General features: G+C 46.0%; 1 protein-coding gene across 3 annotated transcripts in view; it reads right to left on the reverse strand.

Annotated features, from left to right (window-relative positions):
- Window positions 1-18,134, reverse strand: part of TAF4 (TATA-box binding protein associated factor 4) — a 118,026-nt gene that overhangs the window by 6,835 nt on the left and 93,057 nt on the right. Inside the window, exons 11-16 of one of the 3 annotated variants that reach the window (XM_037810940.1) lie at window positions 16,406-16,575; window positions 15,948-16,078; window positions 14,969-15,094; window positions 14,232-14,288; window positions 13,676-13,795; window positions 9,605-9,696 (exon numbers count right to left, since the gene is read on the reverse strand). In XM_037810940.1, the coding sequence (XP_037666868.1) occupies window positions 9,605-9,696; window positions 13,676-13,795; window positions 14,232-14,288; window positions 14,969-15,094; window positions 15,948-16,078; window positions 16,406-16,575 (696 nt within the window). Of the gene's footprint in view, window positions 1-8,193; window positions 8,438-9,604; window positions 9,697-13,675; window positions 13,796-14,231; window positions 14,289-14,968; window positions 15,095-15,947; window positions 16,079-16,405; window positions 16,576-18,134 lie in introns of those variants that run through there. The other 2 variants (XM_037810941.1, XM_037810939.1) reach the window with 2 other exon arrangements.

Genomic DNA, 18,134 nt, shown 5'->3' on the forward strand with positions numbered 1-18,134 from the left:
AGTGCCAATTTCTCATCAGAAACCACGGAGGTGAGAAGGCAGTGGGTGACCGAATAGCCGAAAGAAAACAAAACAACAGTTCCATATCCAAACAAAACTGTCCTTCAAAAACGAGGGGTAAGACACTCCAAGAAAAAGAAAAGATGAAGAAGTTCTCACCACTCGACTTGCCCTGCATGAAATGCTACAGGGAGCCCTTCCAATCCACAGGAAAGGACACCAGACAGTAGCTCGAAACTCTGTGAAGAGATAAAAGATGTCGGGCAAAGGTAGCTACCACTGGAAAAGACAAATGAAGAGTATCATTGAATTTTTGGTTTGAAACTGCACTCTTTATTTGACATGATTTAATACATGAATGCATTAAGTAATTACAAATCTATATCTAGGAGCACATAACTTACATAAAGATGTAATGTGTGATAAGAACATAAGGGGGACAGAGAAGTATGAGACAATAGCTGTGTAGTCTATTGAAGTTACAGACTAAATTTAAGCTCTATGGTAAACACAAAGAAAATATCTAAAAAATACACACCAAAGGAAAGAAGAAGGAATTCAAAAGGATTCACTACCGAGATCAATTGAATACAAAAGTAGGAAGTAACGGAGGAAATAGGGGGAAAAAGTAGGGCACACAAAAAACAAAGAGCAAAACAGCAGAAGTCCTGCATTATCAATAGTTACTTTAAATGCAAACAGAAGTAGAGAGTGACAAATGGATAAAAAGGCATGGCCCAACTATATGCTGTTTACAAGGGACTCACCTTAAATTGAAAGACAAAAGTAGGTCGAAAGTGAAAGGATGGAAAAAAGTATTCCACAGAAATAGCCTCCAAATGAGAGCTGGGGTAGCTGTACAAATACCAGACTTAAAGTCAAAAACTGTTACAAGAGACAAAGAAGGGCATTATGTACTGACCAAAGGGTCAACACGTCAAGAAGACATAACGATTATAAACACGTGTACCTGAAAACACAGGAAGCAAACATAGCCTGGAAGGGTGAGAGACAGTTCTACAGCTACTTTCAACACTGGCAGAAGATCTAACTTGAAGATCAAGAAGGAAAGAGGACTTCCTGCAGACACGTACACAACACCCCACCCAGCAGCAGAGCCCCCTTCTCTAGGCACATGGATCATTCTCCAGGATAGGCCGTACATTAGGTCACAAAACAAGACTGAAATCATACAAAGTACCTTCTCCAGCCCCAATGGAATGAAGCCAAAACTCAGTAGCATAAGGAAATCTGGAAAATTCACAGATACGTGAAAATTAAACAACACATGCAAACAACCAGTAACTCAAAGGAGAAATCACAAGGGAAATTAGGAAATACCCTGAAATGAATGAAAACGAAAACACAATATACCAAAACTTATGGGAGGCAGCAAAGGCAGTGCTCAGAGGGAAATTTATAGCTGTAAATTCTCATTAAAAAAGAAGGATCTCAAGTAAATAACCTGACTTCCCACCTTGAGGAACTAGAAAAAGAGCAAACTGAACCCAAAAGGGGCAGAAAGAAGGATATAACAAACATCAGAGCAGAGCTAAATGTAAGAGAGAATAGAAAAATAGAGAAAATCAAGGAAACCACAGTTGGTTCTTTGAAAAGATCAACAAAGTTTACAAATCCTTAGCTAGACAACCAGGAAAAAAAGAAGACAACAATAAGAATGAAAGTGATGACATTTTATACTTCTGAAAATAACAAGGATTATAATGAGAATACACAACTTACATAAAATAGAGAAAATGGGCAAATTCCTAGAAACAAATAAGTGACTCTGACCAATAATAGACCAATAACGCACAACTCTAAGAATAACAATCAGATGCAGCCCCTTCCCCATAATGCCGACCCCCCCTTTTCAACATGAACAAGTTAGTGGGCAGTGCCCAGACACCCCTGAAGATCAAGAAAGTGATTAAATGAGAGAAAGGGATTTAACAAAGGATTACGAATACTGAATCTTTATATAATTTTTTTAGATGCTAGGATATTAGAATAGCTAGAAGGAAATAATGGAAATGGTGGAGCTGTAACCAGTAACATTCTTTGAAATTTGCTCTACAGCTACTTGTTAAATTGTATTTTGAAAGTTATCACCTTTCTGTATATATCTTGTATTTCACAATAAGGAAAAGAACTGAAACTATGGAACTGTAACCCATAACATTCTTTGAAATTTGCTAACTACCTGTTAAAATGTACTTTGAAAATTATCACTATTAAGTATATATGTTAAATTTCATAATAAAAATGTATTTAAAGAAATAAAAAGGCTAAATTAAAAACGGAAAAAAAGGTGGGGGAAGGGAAGGTGTTTTGAATCAATCACCAAAAACCTCCCAAAGACAAGTCCAGGACCAGGTGGATTTCCCAGTAAATTCTACCAACTGAAAGAAGAATGAACACCAATACTTCTCAAACTCTTCCAAAACATGCAAGAGGAAGGACCACTTCCTACCTCACTCTACAAAGCCAGCATTACACCGATGAGTCAGAAAAAAAATCACAAGAAAAGAAAATTACAGACCAATATCCCTTATGAATATAGATGCAAAAATCCTAACAAAATAGCAAACTGAATCCAACAGCACATTAAAAGGATTATATACAAGACCAAATGGGATTTATCCCAGAAATGAATTTTCATATGCATATTCATATTTTTACATGATTTTTCTGTAAACCTATAACTTCTCTAACTAAAAAAATAAGAAGAATAAACAAATACTTGTCCAAAAGGGGGGAGGTCCCCCATATTGGCAGGTAGCCAATGGGGGATCCCTACTGAGTGCAGCCCTTGGAACCACCCTTCCCTACCAAAAACGCAAATCAAAACCATCCTGTGACACTCGGTGAACTGCAGAGATTAAGTCCCCATGGGAGACCTGGAAGGTGCAAGATACTGAGGCCATGTACGCAGCCCCGTGTGTGGGAGACGCAGAGGTATTAGAATAGGACCATACACCCAATTACGTGGTGTGCCCAGTTGCTACTGGACCCTGAAAGAAACTAAATGCCTGACCATGGATATCAAATGGGCCCAAGAATTGAGTCTTTAATAAACCAGATGTCATGTGATGTACCAAAGCAAAAAAAAGCTATGCTTCAAAAGAAGAAAATCAATGTAATATACCACATTAATAGGAGGAATGGGAAAAAAAAAAAAAACAACACATGATTATCATTATCAATGATGCAGCATTTCTTTACCCTTTCTTGAAAAAAGCACTCAGAAAACTAGGAATAGATGGGAATTTCCTCAACATGGCAAGAGGCACAGATGAAAGACCTTTAGCTAACATCATACTCAACCATGAGGGACTGAAAGCTCTTCCTCAAGTTCAGGAACAAGACAAGGATGCCCACTTTCACCACTTCTACTCACCACTGTACTGGAAGTTCTAGCCAGACTAATCAGGCATGAAAAATAAATAAAAAGTATCTAGTTTGGAAAGGAAAAAGTAAAACTATGTCTAGCTGCAAATTGCATAATCCTATATAGAGAAAATTCCAAAGAATCAACAGGAAAATTCCAAAGAATCAAAAAGAATTTAGGCAATTACAGGGTACAAGATCAATATATAAAAATCAGATGTCTCTATATACCAACAATGAACAAACCAAAAAGGAAATTTAAAAAAAAAAAAAAAAACAAGACAATTTACAACAGCATCTAAAAGAACAAAATATCTAGAAAAAAATGAACTAAGGATATGAAAGACCTGTACACTGAAAACTAACGCCGCCCGTGAGAAATCAAAGGAGACCTAAATTAATGGCAAGACATCCTGTATTCATGGATTGGAAGCCTTAACATTGTTGGCTGTTGATGCTACCCAAAACGATCGATAGATACAATGCAATACCTATCAAAACTCCAGCAGCCTTTTTTGCAGAAATGGAAATTCATAAGGATTCTCAAGGGGCCCTAGTGGCCAAAGCAAACTTGAAAACGAAAAAGAAAGTTGGGAGGACTCACATACACTTCCCAATTTTAAAAACTATTACAAAGGCACAGTAATCAAAATCGTGGCGCCCTGGCATCAAGACAAACTTATGGATCAAGGGAACAGAACTGAGAGTCCAGAAAAAGCCCCCACCTCTGTGGCCGACAAAGGCACCGAGCGCACGCACTGAGGAGAAAACCTCTTCAGCACAGGGTCCTGGGAAAACTGGATCTCCACATGTGACAGACGAGGGTGACCCCTACCTCACACCATTCACGAAAATTCACCCAAAGTGACACCCTAAGTAGGAACAAAAACCATAAACACTTAGAAGAAAACACAGGTGAAAATCTTCAGGACTTATTTTTGGCAATGAATCCTTAGATGTGACACCAAAAGCACAAGCAAGAAAAATTTAGATAAACTGGACTTCGTAGAACTTTAAAACTTTTGTGCATCAAAGGACTTTATCAAGAAGATGAAAAGACAACTTATAGAATGGGAAAAATATTTGGAAGTCATTTATCTAATAAGGGTTTAATATGCAGACTTTATGAAGAACACCTACAACTCAACAACCAAAAAGACAAACCACCCAATTAAAAATTGGGCAAAGGACCTGAATAGACATTTTCCAAAGAAGACAGACAAATGGCCAATAAACACACAAAAACATGCTTAACATCACTGGTCATCACAAATCAAAACCAAAACAAGATGCCACTTCACACCCACAAGAAGAGCTATTATTTTTCTGACTCCAGAGCTCACACCCTTATCTACTATGCTGTACCTCCAAGGCAAGATGGCTATTAATAAAAAAAAAAATTTTTAAAGAAAAGCAAGTGAGGGAGAAACTAAGATGGTAGCTAGGTGAGACAGGGCAAAAAAACACCTCCGTGAAAAACACTAGATAAAAACCAGAAAGTGACCCAGAATACCGGTTACAGTGATGCGCCAGCTGGACGAGGTCTCCTGGTTCCACAGGGGCCGTATACTTGGTGAAACTGGGAGCCTGCATTCTGAAACGAGTGAGTAAGCTGGCTGGAAGACCCGCAGCCACGCGGTGGTCTGGGGGAGCCAGGGTTTGGCGTTTGGCGACCGACGGGCTCTTTTAAAAAAAAAAAAAAAAGGGAAAAACCCAGGAGCGGCTGCAGCTGTGACCGTGGGAACCACGCAGTAAAACACAGCAAGAGGGGGCTGGGCCGGCCTCTCGGTGTCTGGCCTGGAAGACAGCCCGCTGCAGATACCCTCGGGGCCGGGGGAACGGAGGGGAGAGCCAGAAGCAGAAAGAAACCCCGCGGCTAGCAACTGGCTCCCCGGAGGGCTGGATAAACTCCTGCCCGGGGCCGTGCCCACAGCCCAGAGCCCCGCCAGTTGTCCCGGAGCTGGGAAGGAGGAACTGTGCGAGGAGGGGGGTGTGGAGACGCCCCGTTCGGCCATCTTTGCATCAGGCTGAAAGCGCCCTAGCACAGCCCGGCAGCCCAGGGCTTCCCTTGAGGGACGGCGCGCACTGATGACGTAGCATGGCATTCCCTTGGCAGAGGTCCTAGAGGATCGCGGCTGGGCGGGGGGACACGCTCAGAGAACCCAGGGACACTAAGCCAAGTCCAGTGGTTTGTGGGACAGCGAGAGAGAGGGTCTGGGGCTGAACTGAAATGAAGGCTTAGACTCTAGCAGCGGCCTTTAATCTCCGGGAACCTGGGGAATTTGAATATTAAAGCTGTCCTTCCTCCCTGGCCACCCGTATACACACCCCACATTCAGGGCAGATGGCTCCAGCAACACACCCAAACTGAGTTCTCCAACTGAACCCCACAAGAATCATTTCCCCACACACTGCGGGGACAAGGTGGACAACTGACTTGAGGGGTACAGGTGACTCAGACGCCATCTGCTGGTTAGTTAGAAAAAGTGTACGCCACCAAACTGTGTTTCTGAAAAATTAGATGGTTTTTTTTTTTTTTTACAACTTGAAAGAACCCTATCAAGCAAAGCAAATGCCAAGAGGCCAAAAACAACAGAAAATCTTAATGCATATGATAAAACCAGGCTATACGGAGAATCCAACTCCAAACACACAAATCAAGATATTGGAAGAGACTCAGTACTTGGCAGAATTAATCAAAGAACTACAATCGAGGAATGAAAACATGGCAAAGGATTTAAAGGACATCAAGAAGACCATGGCCCAGGATATAAGCGACATAAAGAAGACCCTAGAAGAGCATAAACAAGACATTGCAGAAGTAAACAAAAAAACAGAAGATCTTATGGAAATAAAAGAAACTGTTGGCCAAATTACAAAGACTCTGGATATTCACAATACAAGACTAGAGGAAGCTGAACAACGTCTCAGTGTCCTAGAAGTCCACAGAACAGAAAGTGAAAGAACAAAAGAAAGAATGGAGAAAAAAATCGAAAAAATCGAAATGGATCTCAGGGATATGACAGATAAAACGTCCAAACTTAAGACTCATTGGTGTCCCAGAAGGGGAAGAGAAGGGTAAAGGTCTAGAAAGAGTATTCAAAGAAATTGTTGGGGAAAAGTTCCCCAACCTTCTACACAATATAAATACACAAAGCATAAATGCCCAGTGAACTCCAAATAGAATAAATCCAAATAAACCCACTCGAAGACATATTCTGATCAGACTCTCAAATACTGAAAAAAAGAAGCAAGTTCTGAAAGCAGCAAGAGAAAAGCAATTCACCACATACAAAGGAAACAACATAAGACTAAGTTGTGACCACTCAGAGGCCACCATGGAGGCGAGAAGGCAGTGGCACGATATATTTAAAATTCTGAGAGAGAAAAATTTCCAACCAAGAATACTTTATCCAGCAAAACTCTCCTTCAAATCTGAGGAAGAGCATAAATTTTTCACAAACAAATGCTGAGAGTCTTTGCCAATAAAAGACCTGCCCTACTTCAGACACTAAAGGGAGAAACAAAGAAAGGAGAAAGAGATAAAGAGAATTTTAAGTGACATATATAATACCTTACATCCCAAATCACCAGGACACTCATTTTTCTCCAGTGATCACAGATCTTTCTCCAGAAGGGACCATAAGCTGGGACATAAAACAAGCCTCAAAAAATTAAAAAAAAAAAAAAAAAAAAAAAAAAAAAAAAAAAAAAAATTGAATATACTCAAAGCACATTCTCCAACCACAATGGAATACAAATAGAAGTCAATAATTTTTGAACTGTAACTCCACTAATTACTTCCTACATGATAAAAAATACACAAACTCTAATGACAAATCAGTGGTTTTGAACTCAAGGTAAAATATGTAATTTTAGACAACTATATAAAGGTGGGGGAATGGAGGAGTATAGGAACATAGTTTATGTGTCCTATTGAAGTGAAGGTGGTATCAAAGAAAAACAAGATTGATATGGATTTAAGAGGTTAATTTTAAGCCCCACAGTAAACACAAAGAAAATATCAGAGAATATAACCATAGAGATGAAAAGTAGAGTTTGGGTTAAGAGAAATGGGGGAAGGGGCAATGGGAAGTTAAGAAATGAGTGTAGGGTTGCTGTTTGAGGTGAAGGGAAATTTCTAGTAATGGATGGTGGGAAAGAGCATTACAACATTCTAAATGTGATTAATCCCACTAATGGAAGGCTAGGAAGGGGGTGGAATGGGAAGATTAAGGCTGTATATATGTTTCCACAATTGAAAAAAAAAAGACAGTCTAAATAGATGACAACCGAATGCCAAGGATGAACTTGGATGGGATTGGAGGATAGAGGACAGGGGGCTCAAAGGGACACAGTTGAGACATAAGGAAAAGGAAATATAGAATGCAAGCTTCGTATCATTGTTGAATCTCTTGTACTTCTTAGCTGCGCTTAATGGGATTGCATAAAAGAATGTTCTTGTTCTTGGGAAGTGTATACATGAATTACAGTGTATGTTCAAGGATGTGTGCAGCTAGCTCTCATATGTTCAGAAGACAGAGCAACAGATGATGGATGGTAGGGAGGGAGGGAGGGAAAGAAACAGTGATGTGACAGCATGTTAAAGTTGGTGGATTGAGATATCAGGGGAGGGGGGTCAGGGTACGATGGAATTCTGTGTATGGGGTTAGTACTGTTTTTGCAACTGTTCCTATAACTTTGAATTTATTTCAAAATAAAAAAAAAGAAAAGAAAAGCAAGTATCAGGTATTGGAGAAGATGTGGAGAAATTCAAACTCTTGTGCACTGCTGATGCGTGCGTAAAGTGGAGTGGAAAACTGGCTGTTCTCAGAAGTTAAATACAGAATAACCATATGACCTGGCGAGTCCACGTCTAGGGATACACTCCAATGACTGGAAAGCAGAGACGCAAACTGCCCCTTGCACACCAAACAGTATCTGTCACATCACTGTTCACAGCAGCCAAGAGGAGGTTCATCCGGACAACCGTTTTTCAGACTTAAGAAGGAACGAGGCTCAGAGACGGGGCGCAACATGGATAAACCTCGAAAACATTATGTTGAATGAAATAAGCTGGACACTACATGACAAACCTCGCAGAATTCCACTTACATGAAATATCTAGCGTAAGCAAATTCCTAGGGCCACAAAGTAGAGGAGCGCTCACCAGGGGCTGGGCGAAGGGGACAGGGGCTGCTGGTGGCTGCAGGGTGTGTGCAGGCGAATGTACCTAACAGCACTGAACTGTGTGTGCCCAGTGGTTAGGGTGATTCATTTTAGTTTGCATCTGTGTTACCAAAATTAAAAAAACTCCCATAGAATTGTACAACACAAAGAGTGAACTCCATGTAAGCTCTGGAGTATCACTAATAACAAAATAATAGTAATGTTTCATCCATTGCAAGAAAAGAGTTTTTAATAGTTAAAATGGCAAATTTTGTTAAATATATGTGTAACATATATATGTAAAATATATACCAGATATAAAACCACTGCAATAAAAAGGGATTTAAAAAAATACACATCTCATAGAAACAAAACAAATGTAACAGATTAGACATAATTATAAAGCATTCTAATAGGGTCAAGACCAAACATGTCAATAATGGTGAACGGAATAACTCACTTACTAAAAGAAAAGGATTTTCAATTTGGTTCACAAAACAAGACCAAGGTATATGCTGTACGTAAGACACACCTAAAACAACGTGATTGAGAAAGGCCTCAAATAAAGGGACGGACAAAGGTATTCCAGGCTGATGGAAACAGAGAGAAAGGGCAACAATCTTGATACTGGAAAAGTAGAATTCAAGCCAGAACAGGACATCTGATGGTCACCTTTCAAGGCTACAAGCCATGGGGAAGATGAAACACGTGCGAATATTTACACACCAAGTAACACAGCGACCACCTTTACAAACAAAGCTTGCAGCAGCTACAAGGAAATAAAGACAGAAACAACGAACACACCAAGTCCAAGACAAAACAAGTCAAGTGGCCAGAAGCAGAGAAAGGAGGTAGGAGCCCCAAGCTCGAGATTGGTGGGGGCAAGCTGCGGCTGCCTGCCACGCCACCACGGCATGTTCACCGGAGTGGCAGGACACCACTGCTGCCGGCTATGAGGAAATGTGATCGCCCACGGTGCTGGCAGGAAGGCAACCTGGTGCGATCTTCCTGAGGGGAAACTGGTCATATCTGGCGACATCCTTACCTGGGAGGCTGCCTCCAGCCGCACCTGGACACGTATGCCCAGATTATCCTGAAGGCCACAGTACAGGGCAGGCGGGTGAGCTGTGGCCCCACCTAGAAAGGAGTGGGGAAGTCTCTGTGAGCCAGCCTGGAGCAAGTTCCAGGACCACCAAGGAGTGAGAAGCATGAACTGCAGACAGGCGTCCACACTGGGAGGTGAGGAAACATACACGTGAGGGCGAAGGGCGAGTGACCCTTCCACGCCCACGTCTTGTGCAGCTCTCACGTGGAACCGCGGCATCTTTCATCCCCAAAAATCAACAGTTAAAAAACCCAAGAGGCTGGGGAACCCTTAATGGGATATAAGCCGGAGCCGACAACCCCAGAAGTCGCCTTGCCACCCCAACGGGCACTGACAAGAAGAGAACTCTGCTAAGGAACTCTGGAACGCAGCATTTTGACTTGAAAGTGACAACCAAACCGTATGTAAGGTTGCATTCTATTAGCGCCTTTGTTTCACTGACGGTGAATAAATGAGTAAATACATTGTGGATGATGAGAACAGGGGAAGCCAGAATGAGCCTGGTGGTACGGGGGTCAGAGCGAAAGGTCCACAGTATCAGTTTTAACACAGAGCCGCGTGTCACTGCATGGCAGTGTGTGGACTCCCTCACTCCATCCTCGGAGGGGTCCCAAGGCAAGGATACCCCATGTGCTCAGACTTCGATTTCTAAAGACCGTTCTCCAACAGAAGGCATGCTGGAGCGACAGCTGACGCCACAGCTCGGCAGGGAAAGTATAAGGGGACCGCGGCACTTTGTGGGAGAAAGTCAACCACGGGGGCATACAAAAGGGGCCGCAGCCAACCAGATCGAGCTCACTGTGACCAAAACTGGGGCCATTTAAGCAACAAAATAAAAAATGGTAGTATTTGACTGTACCCTATAGAATAAAATATGCATGCGTCCACACTGATAGAAGTAAGGAGAAGGAAGAGCTATCTTTACAGTAGAATTCCAATTAGTAAGTGACAAGATGGAAACAAAATCCTCGCGCAAATGCCACAGTAGCTCCGGGTGCAGGCAGGGGCCTTGGCGGTGGGCTCAGATCAGTGGGTGAGAGCGTGAGAAGCAGGATGTCAGCCAGGCTCAGCTCTCCCCACAAGATGCACACGATTACCAAGGGGAAATGGGAGCGCTGTGGGGCAGGAACCTGGTGGGCAGCATCGCCACCAACAAGGGGCAGTAGTTCATCGGCTCCCACACACTGCCCCGAGAGGGCACCTTATCCAGGGCAACAGCCTGACTCTCATCAGGAAACGACAGGCAAACCCAAGCTGAGATGCTCTACCCCCAGTGGCTCGCAGGAGTGCCCTATCCCCATCCCCCCCAACCCCTTCCCACCCCTGGCTGACCTGTGGGCACAGAGGTTCCCACACTGGCCGGGGGGCCTGCTAGACACTGAGTTCTAATTCTACCTGGGGCCCTTCCTATCCCGTGAACTCTCCAGGAGCCATTCTTCCTTCTCTCCACCCGACCTGCCGACTCTCAGTCCTTCCTCAGGAACTTTCCGTACCTGCCGCCAGCCTCGGGCCTTGGGACAGGCCCCTGCTGGGGCTCTCGGCCCGAGCACCCCTTGCTGGCGGCTCCCTGCTCCTCCCCAGCAGCCCCTGGGAGTTCCGCTCCCACACGGCTGGGCCTCAGCTCACCCTGCAGGTCTCGGCTTACACATCACCTTTCTAGAAAAGGCCTCTCTATCTACTTGAAACAGGTTTCTGGACGTTTGTCACCTCACATCAGCCTCAGCACCTGGCTGTTTCCTGGAACTCCGGCTGGGCCTCCACAAGCAGTAGGTCCTGGAAGCCGGGCTGCAGCCACCTGCCCACGACTCCATCCTCCATCCTCCATCCTCCTGTCAGGGCATCCAACAAACACCCTGTGAACCAACCGTTATCTGCAGGCCTCACAGAAGACCTTCAGAAAGGTGCTGGGAGCCTCATTTTACAAGAAAACTAGGGCTCCAACAGGTCAAGCACCTTGTTCAAGGTCAGACAGTGAGTATGTGGCAGAACCAGGGTTTTATCCCAGACTGTCGGAGTTCCACATGACATGCTGGTCATTTTAGGCACAAATCATGGGTGTTTTTAGCCCTGCCATGAACAACAGTGAAACTGGACAAAGCATATGAGGTGCCTGTTCTCAAGAGGGGAACAGGCAGCAGGAGACTGTGATCCCCGAAAGAAGGGAAGCTCTCGGGCCCCGCAATCGCCTGGCTCCAGGAGCTGGAGGCAGAGCAGAGCAGAGCAGAGTGCGGAAGCTCCACGGAGCTCAGCAGCAGAGACGAGACTCGGGACGGTTGGGATCTGTGAGGCAGAGCATCAGAAAAGAGGGAGCTGTGCAGGCAGAGGGGTCCTCGGGCCTCATGCAGGGCAAGACCCCAGAAGCAGGCAGACAGCAGCTGCTGGGGGAGCCGTGCCAGCCCCGTGGAGGGGGAAGACCTCGGGACCTCCCTGGCAGCCAGCTGAGATGTGAGGACAGCATCTCCCAGGAGCAGCAGCCTTGCCTTCGAAGACCCGCCCTGACCAGGCCCAGACATGACAGGGAAAGCAGAGCTGGAGGTGGTCCCACCACGTGAGAGGGGCTTTGCCCAGATCCTTCCTAACAACCAGTCTGCACAAGGGTCTCGCTGCTAAAACAAAAATCAACACTTTCAAAGGAAGATGGCAGAACCCAGAGCCTCTCAAATGTCCACACAGTCTGTCATTCAACCGGCAATCACTACAAGCAAAGAAAAACCAAAATGCGACCACAGTCGAGGGAAGAAGCAGCCAAAAGAAACTGACCCGGAGGTGGCTGAGATGTTGGACTTGACGAAGACTTCAAAGCAGGTTTCCTAAATACATTTAAATAATTAAGGAAAATATGATTTCAATGAATGTGTGGACAGAGAATCTAAGCAAAGAATTAGAAACCACAGAAAAGAACCAAATGAAAATCCTAGAACTGCAAAGTTTATTAACAAATGGAAACTGCGCCGGATGGGCTCAGCCACGGACTGGAGACGGCAGGCGGCCGGGGGGCCTTAAGAGAGAACAGGAGAACGCACCCAGTCCAAAGAGCAGAGAAGAAAAAGACTGAAGAAAAGCAGTGTTGGAGACCTACACGGCAATATCAGAAGGTCAAATGCACATGCAATTGGGATCCCAGGAGAAGAGAGAGAGATCAGAACAGAAACAAACATCTGAAGAAATAACGGTGAGAAATATCCCAAGTATGATGAACACCCCGACTCATGGATCCCAGGGGCTCTGCAAGCTCCTAGTAGGATAAAATTCGAGGAGCACCAACAATCAAAGAAGAGGGAGACATCACGTGCAGCCAACGAGGACAGAATGATGGCCGGCCCCAAAAGACGAGGGAGCACATCCGCAGAGGGCTGATGGAAAAGAGCGAGCTGGCAAACCCGACTCTATAAAAGACGCAGAACTGGGAGACCACCGCCAGGAAGCAGCTCCAGACGCCAGCGGCCATCCTTGAGGCCAGATGGAGGCTCAGATCTAGGAACGTTCCGAGAGCACCAGGAAGGGTAAAATAAGTGGGCAGATCTAACAGACTGCTTTCTTTCCTCCTGGAATTTTACTTAAAAGGCAACTGACAGCACTTTAAGACTGGGTTTTCAAGCCATTACAGAAGTAAAAGACAGGAAAACAGAACAGAAAACTAAAATCTGTACAGGTACAAACTCCTCTTCTTTGTACTACTTATTATTATCCATTCTTCTACAAGAGCTTATCTCGTGTATACTTCTCCACAAGAACTACTAATGCCATTAAAGTATTTCTTCTGATAGTTGTAATTTTCCCAATTTCCTTTCACAGTCAGGGTTAAACCCCATCACATTGAACTTTCAGCACACTTGAGATCCATAAATAAGCTGCTTTGGATTTAAAGTATCAAATGTAAAACAACATTTAAAGGGAAGTGAGACAATATGTAAACGTTAAGAAAGCAAATGTTATGGGTTTGTCTCCACCAAGAATTTAGCTGTTGGGTGCTCCCCAAGCTCTCTCCCAGGCCCCACGGCACCGCTGTACCTCTGTCCCTGATCCCGGCCCCGGAGAATCCACTCTCCTCTTTTTCCGAGGCCCGATCGCTGCCAGCGCCGTGAGGTTGGCGTCCCGCTGCCTCATCTGAGCCAGCTCCTGCTGCTGCATCTTGGTTTTGAAAAGGAAGCAAGTGACATGTTTCACACACGTTTGTTTACTATGAGTAATACATACACGCCAAGAAATTTTCTAAATTATAATTAAAGATTTTGACTTTTTAAACAGTAATCAAATTAATGATCAGAAAAAATCAAAAATTTTTTTAAAAGCAATAAATGCCCCAGAAAACAGGGAGAAGTTAAAAGTCACCCAAAGAGAAACTGCTGTGAAATTTAAAAGGACACAAGCTCTTTGCACATGAAAATATCACTGATACAATACCCTTTAAACTCTGTAAACATTTTAAATAGCTATATAAATGCCCATTGTACAGAAATACCATAGTTTCTTTCCACTTTCTCTCTTTTTTTTGGGTGTTTCCAATGAAAGGACCATATTTGCAAGTATGTGCTATTTTCAAGACTCTATGACTGAAAAAGCTTACTTCTTTTGCCTTCTGTTTCAACCTTAACTGTTCTGGATCTTCTTGTCTGGACCGAGACTATTTTTGAAAAAAGGAGAGAAAAAAAGTAAGTTATCACCAAAATCTTTATCATCTAACAAATCATCAGCTTGCAAATTATATACTAACATCTAGGTCAGAAGACAAAATGTATATTCAATTTCTTAAATTCTTACAGCCAAAAGATGAAACTTCAGGTTGCAAATCACGAAAAAAGCCTCATTCTTAAGAAAATTAGTACCACTGGGATATGATGGGAAATCAGCTGGCCTTGGCAGCAGCCTGTCCACGTCAAGAAGACAGGCTGGGCTCAGCCGCTGGTCCCACAAACCAGGGAGGAGACGCGCACACTGGCCCGCGCCCTCCTCCCTCCGCCCTGGAGCTGCAGTGTGACAAGGTGTGCACACCTGGCTCTGAATGTTGCAGTAAAGTGCACACAAGAGTCACGCAGTGCCTAAAGCTCGCGACAGCCCAGATGAGGTGTCACGAAGGGAGCACACTGCGTAAATCTCTGTGTATAAACAGCAGCGATGCCTGGAGAACATGGGAGGTCAGGAACCGCCAGGAGTTGGCGTGGGAGTGTGCTGAAGCCACGTGACTGAGGCCCCTTCACAGCTCCCCTCTGACAGACGGCAAACCCCGGGTGGCCCCCTTGAGACCCACAGCCCATGTGGGTTCTCGGTGGGGGCCACTGGCCCTCACCACACCTGAGCACTTGCCTTCGCTGCGCGCATTAGGATCTCTCGCTCCTGTTCGTCCTTCCTCTGCTTCTCAATCTGATCGAGCTGCTCGAAGAACTTAAGCTGAGCCCGGACGTCGCTGGCCTGCTCGTACCTGTCATCATCCTGCAGGACAGGTAAAGGTGCACTTCACCATAAACTCAGGAAGTGAGCAAGTAAACATGTGCGGCACAGACGACCAGTCTGCGTACGACCCCTCTGCTCAGGTTTATTTTAGTGGCTGCTGGTGCACCCCAACCACACGGCATTCACCAGACCGACCCTACACCCCAAGGGCTACTGCAGGAGTAAACGCACAGAAGAGTCTGATGTGGGTGATTTTGGGGAGCTCACAGGGAATTTTCCATTTTAGGCACATTGGTGTTTGATTACTTTCAGTATTTTTGCAATGCCATAAGGTAATTTGAAAACAAGTGGCCTGAATGTTTTTACTTTGAAGGTGCAATCACTGGAAGACGAAGGTGTTTTCTGCATGAAAACCTGCCTCTTGCCGGCTCTGGTTCGAGGGGACGCTCCACGGAGCAGGGCAGCGTCCCAGAGTCGCGACAGAGGACGCTGCCACCCGGGCTCTGCAGGCTCGATGGCGGCCCCGCTCCAGGGAGCTCTTCTTCTCCAGGGTTGAAAGAGGGAGGAAGACTCCACTTTCAGAGCTGCACGGGCTCACCTCCTGCCTCATCCCAACCCAGGAAATATCCCCACAGAGCATCCCCACACGTCCCTCTCCACTCCACCTTCCCGAGCCCACTTACAGGGCAGCAGAGAAAACCACGTGGATAAAAGAAATGAAAGCTTCCTGACATCTATTTTTATGAAAAACTGAAAACAAATTCAAAACAAATTCAAAAAGGCCCCAGGGGCACGGTGGTCACCTCAGCCGACATGGGAAGAAGGGACCCAGACGATACCAGGCAGAGAAGCAACAACACAGGGCTCCCCGCTGGGAAAACAGCAACATTACCTTGTAAGAGAAGTTCTTTTGCTGAGCCGTCTCTGATATTTTCTCTACGAGATTCTGTAGCCTTTGTTGCGTGGCGTGTGATACATAACTTACTACATCTGGATGTAATTCCGTTATGCCGTGTTTTTTACCTGGGGTTAAAGGTCAGGTGATGAAAACAAGTGTTTACAATCAAAAAAAGCACTCTTCTTTCCTCCCCAATTCACTGGATTTTCTCTCCCCAGCAGTCATTGCTTTACCTACCCTCCTGGCAGCCAAGGCAGGCCCCCGGGGAGGGCAGAAAGTGGGGAGGTCTACACACACTTCAACTGCCGAAGAGCCATCAGGGTCAGCCATGCGGACAGTGGCAGAGTTGGGAGAAGGGCAACTTTATACCGAGTCTTCACTGGGGTCACAGTGCACCCCAAGTCCATGACACGGCCACACAAACCTCCAGAGAGGGCTCTATGTCCACTCACCTATTTCTAATATCCTTCTCTGCAAAGGAGCCGGGAGGAGGAAGGTCTCGTCCTTACAAGACCTCGTTAGCGTGCCCACCAGCTCGGAATTTGTGGCCAGTATTCTTGCACTTTCTTCTGACAGGTTCACCCCGGCCATCGAGGCAACGTCGTTAATGTCATCATCGTCCCTTGAGAGAAGAGAAGAGAAGAGACAATCACCACAACCGGACAAGGAACGCGGCAAGGACAGCGGAACCCTCCGTAGGAAGCCCAGCTGACGTCCACTCCAGGCTCTGAACGTGGAAGACAGGCCCGGCTATCTACTTAAAGACGAATCCAACTGTTCGGAGGGAGAACTGGGGGCGCTGAAGGGACGAGTGTGCGGGGACCCCAATCACAGGCGACACTGAGCTCAGAGAAGGGGAAAGCTTCATTTGCTGCTTCATGGAGTTTGTTCCAAGTGACAACTTAACAAAAAATCACAGCCGGCATTAATTTCTTTTTAAAACAATCACAAGTCATGGAAGAGGTGGAAGCAGGAGGACTCTTCTCCTTCCTGAGCCCCCTGCGAGCGAGCTGTCGCCACGCTGCCCGAGCTCCCGGCGCCTCCTGAGCGCCTCCTGCCCTGAGGCGACCCCAACAGCAGGGGGGGTGGGCGGCCCCCGCTGCCCCCCAGCCCGCAGAACCCCCTCGAGTCCGCCTGGCTCAGAATCCCAGCCACACTGCCCATCGTGGCTCCAGGGTCCCCTCTGTCCTTGGCTCCCAGGCCTGGCCTGGCTTTGCAGGCCGCGCGTAGCAGGCAGGCGTCTCCCACGTCAACTGTGTCCCGGCAGGGGAGCACGTTTCCACTTCGTCCTGCACCAGCGTGTGTGCTGGGACTGGACTGGGGGCACCCGGAAGGTCACCCTCTTGTCCTCTGTAGTTGGCAGGTGCTTTGGGCGGAGGTGCTTCGACACTGCATGCACATCCCACTCCTCATAAACTTTCCATTTATTCGTCTATCTGCATGGATTCATGGCTCCCTATCTTACTCAGAATCCGTTACAGTTGTTGTGTTGTCTCCTACTCAAACCATCAAAGATTTGGCCAGCGAGAGGGGTCCATCCAAGCTGGCTTTCATGAACTTTTGACAGATGCCCCACAATCTCTCAGCACTTCCCTGCTTTCAGCATAAAAAGAAGTGTTTTCTTAATTCCAGTGCTGCAATCGGCCCTCTCTCTAGGAGCCCGTGTTATTTCCGCAAAAAACATCTGAGATCCGAGCACTGGTTCTGCATGTCTATGGGGTATCCTGCTGGGGTGCCCCTGCTCCCACACTTGCCCAAGGGCAGAGCCTGGGGTCCCCATGCACTCACCTCCATGTCCATCTGCGGGCCTGACGTGTCTGTTCCAACAGCCTGCCTTGACTTCCCTTGTGATCTGTCCATGTGGACAGCTGCCAGCCACCCCAGGAGTGCCCACTTCTCACCCTGTTTGGGCTCTGACCCCCACTCGGGGCCACCGTGGCCCCCAGTACCACTGCTGCCAATACCAGCCTTGCCCTGCCCACCAAAGGGCTTTGGGAGTGAATCGCCGGGAACAGGAAGGCCACGTGAAAACCTTCTGAATGAGCACACTTCCCGCTCACTCAACTCTAACCCAAGTCACTGCCAACAGCACTTCCTACTGCGTACATCCCCATAAAGCAGACCCTGCTTTGCAACGACACTCGTGCTGGCTGCTGGTCAGCAGACCAGAACAAACGGTGG

The sequence above is a fragment of the Choloepus didactylus genome, chromosome 19 (assembly GCF_015220235.1).
Source record: "Choloepus didactylus isolate mChoDid1 chromosome 19, mChoDid1.pri, whole genome shotgun sequence".
NCBI lineage: Eukaryota > Metazoa > Chordata > Mammalia > Pilosa > Megalonychidae > Choloepus > Choloepus didactylus.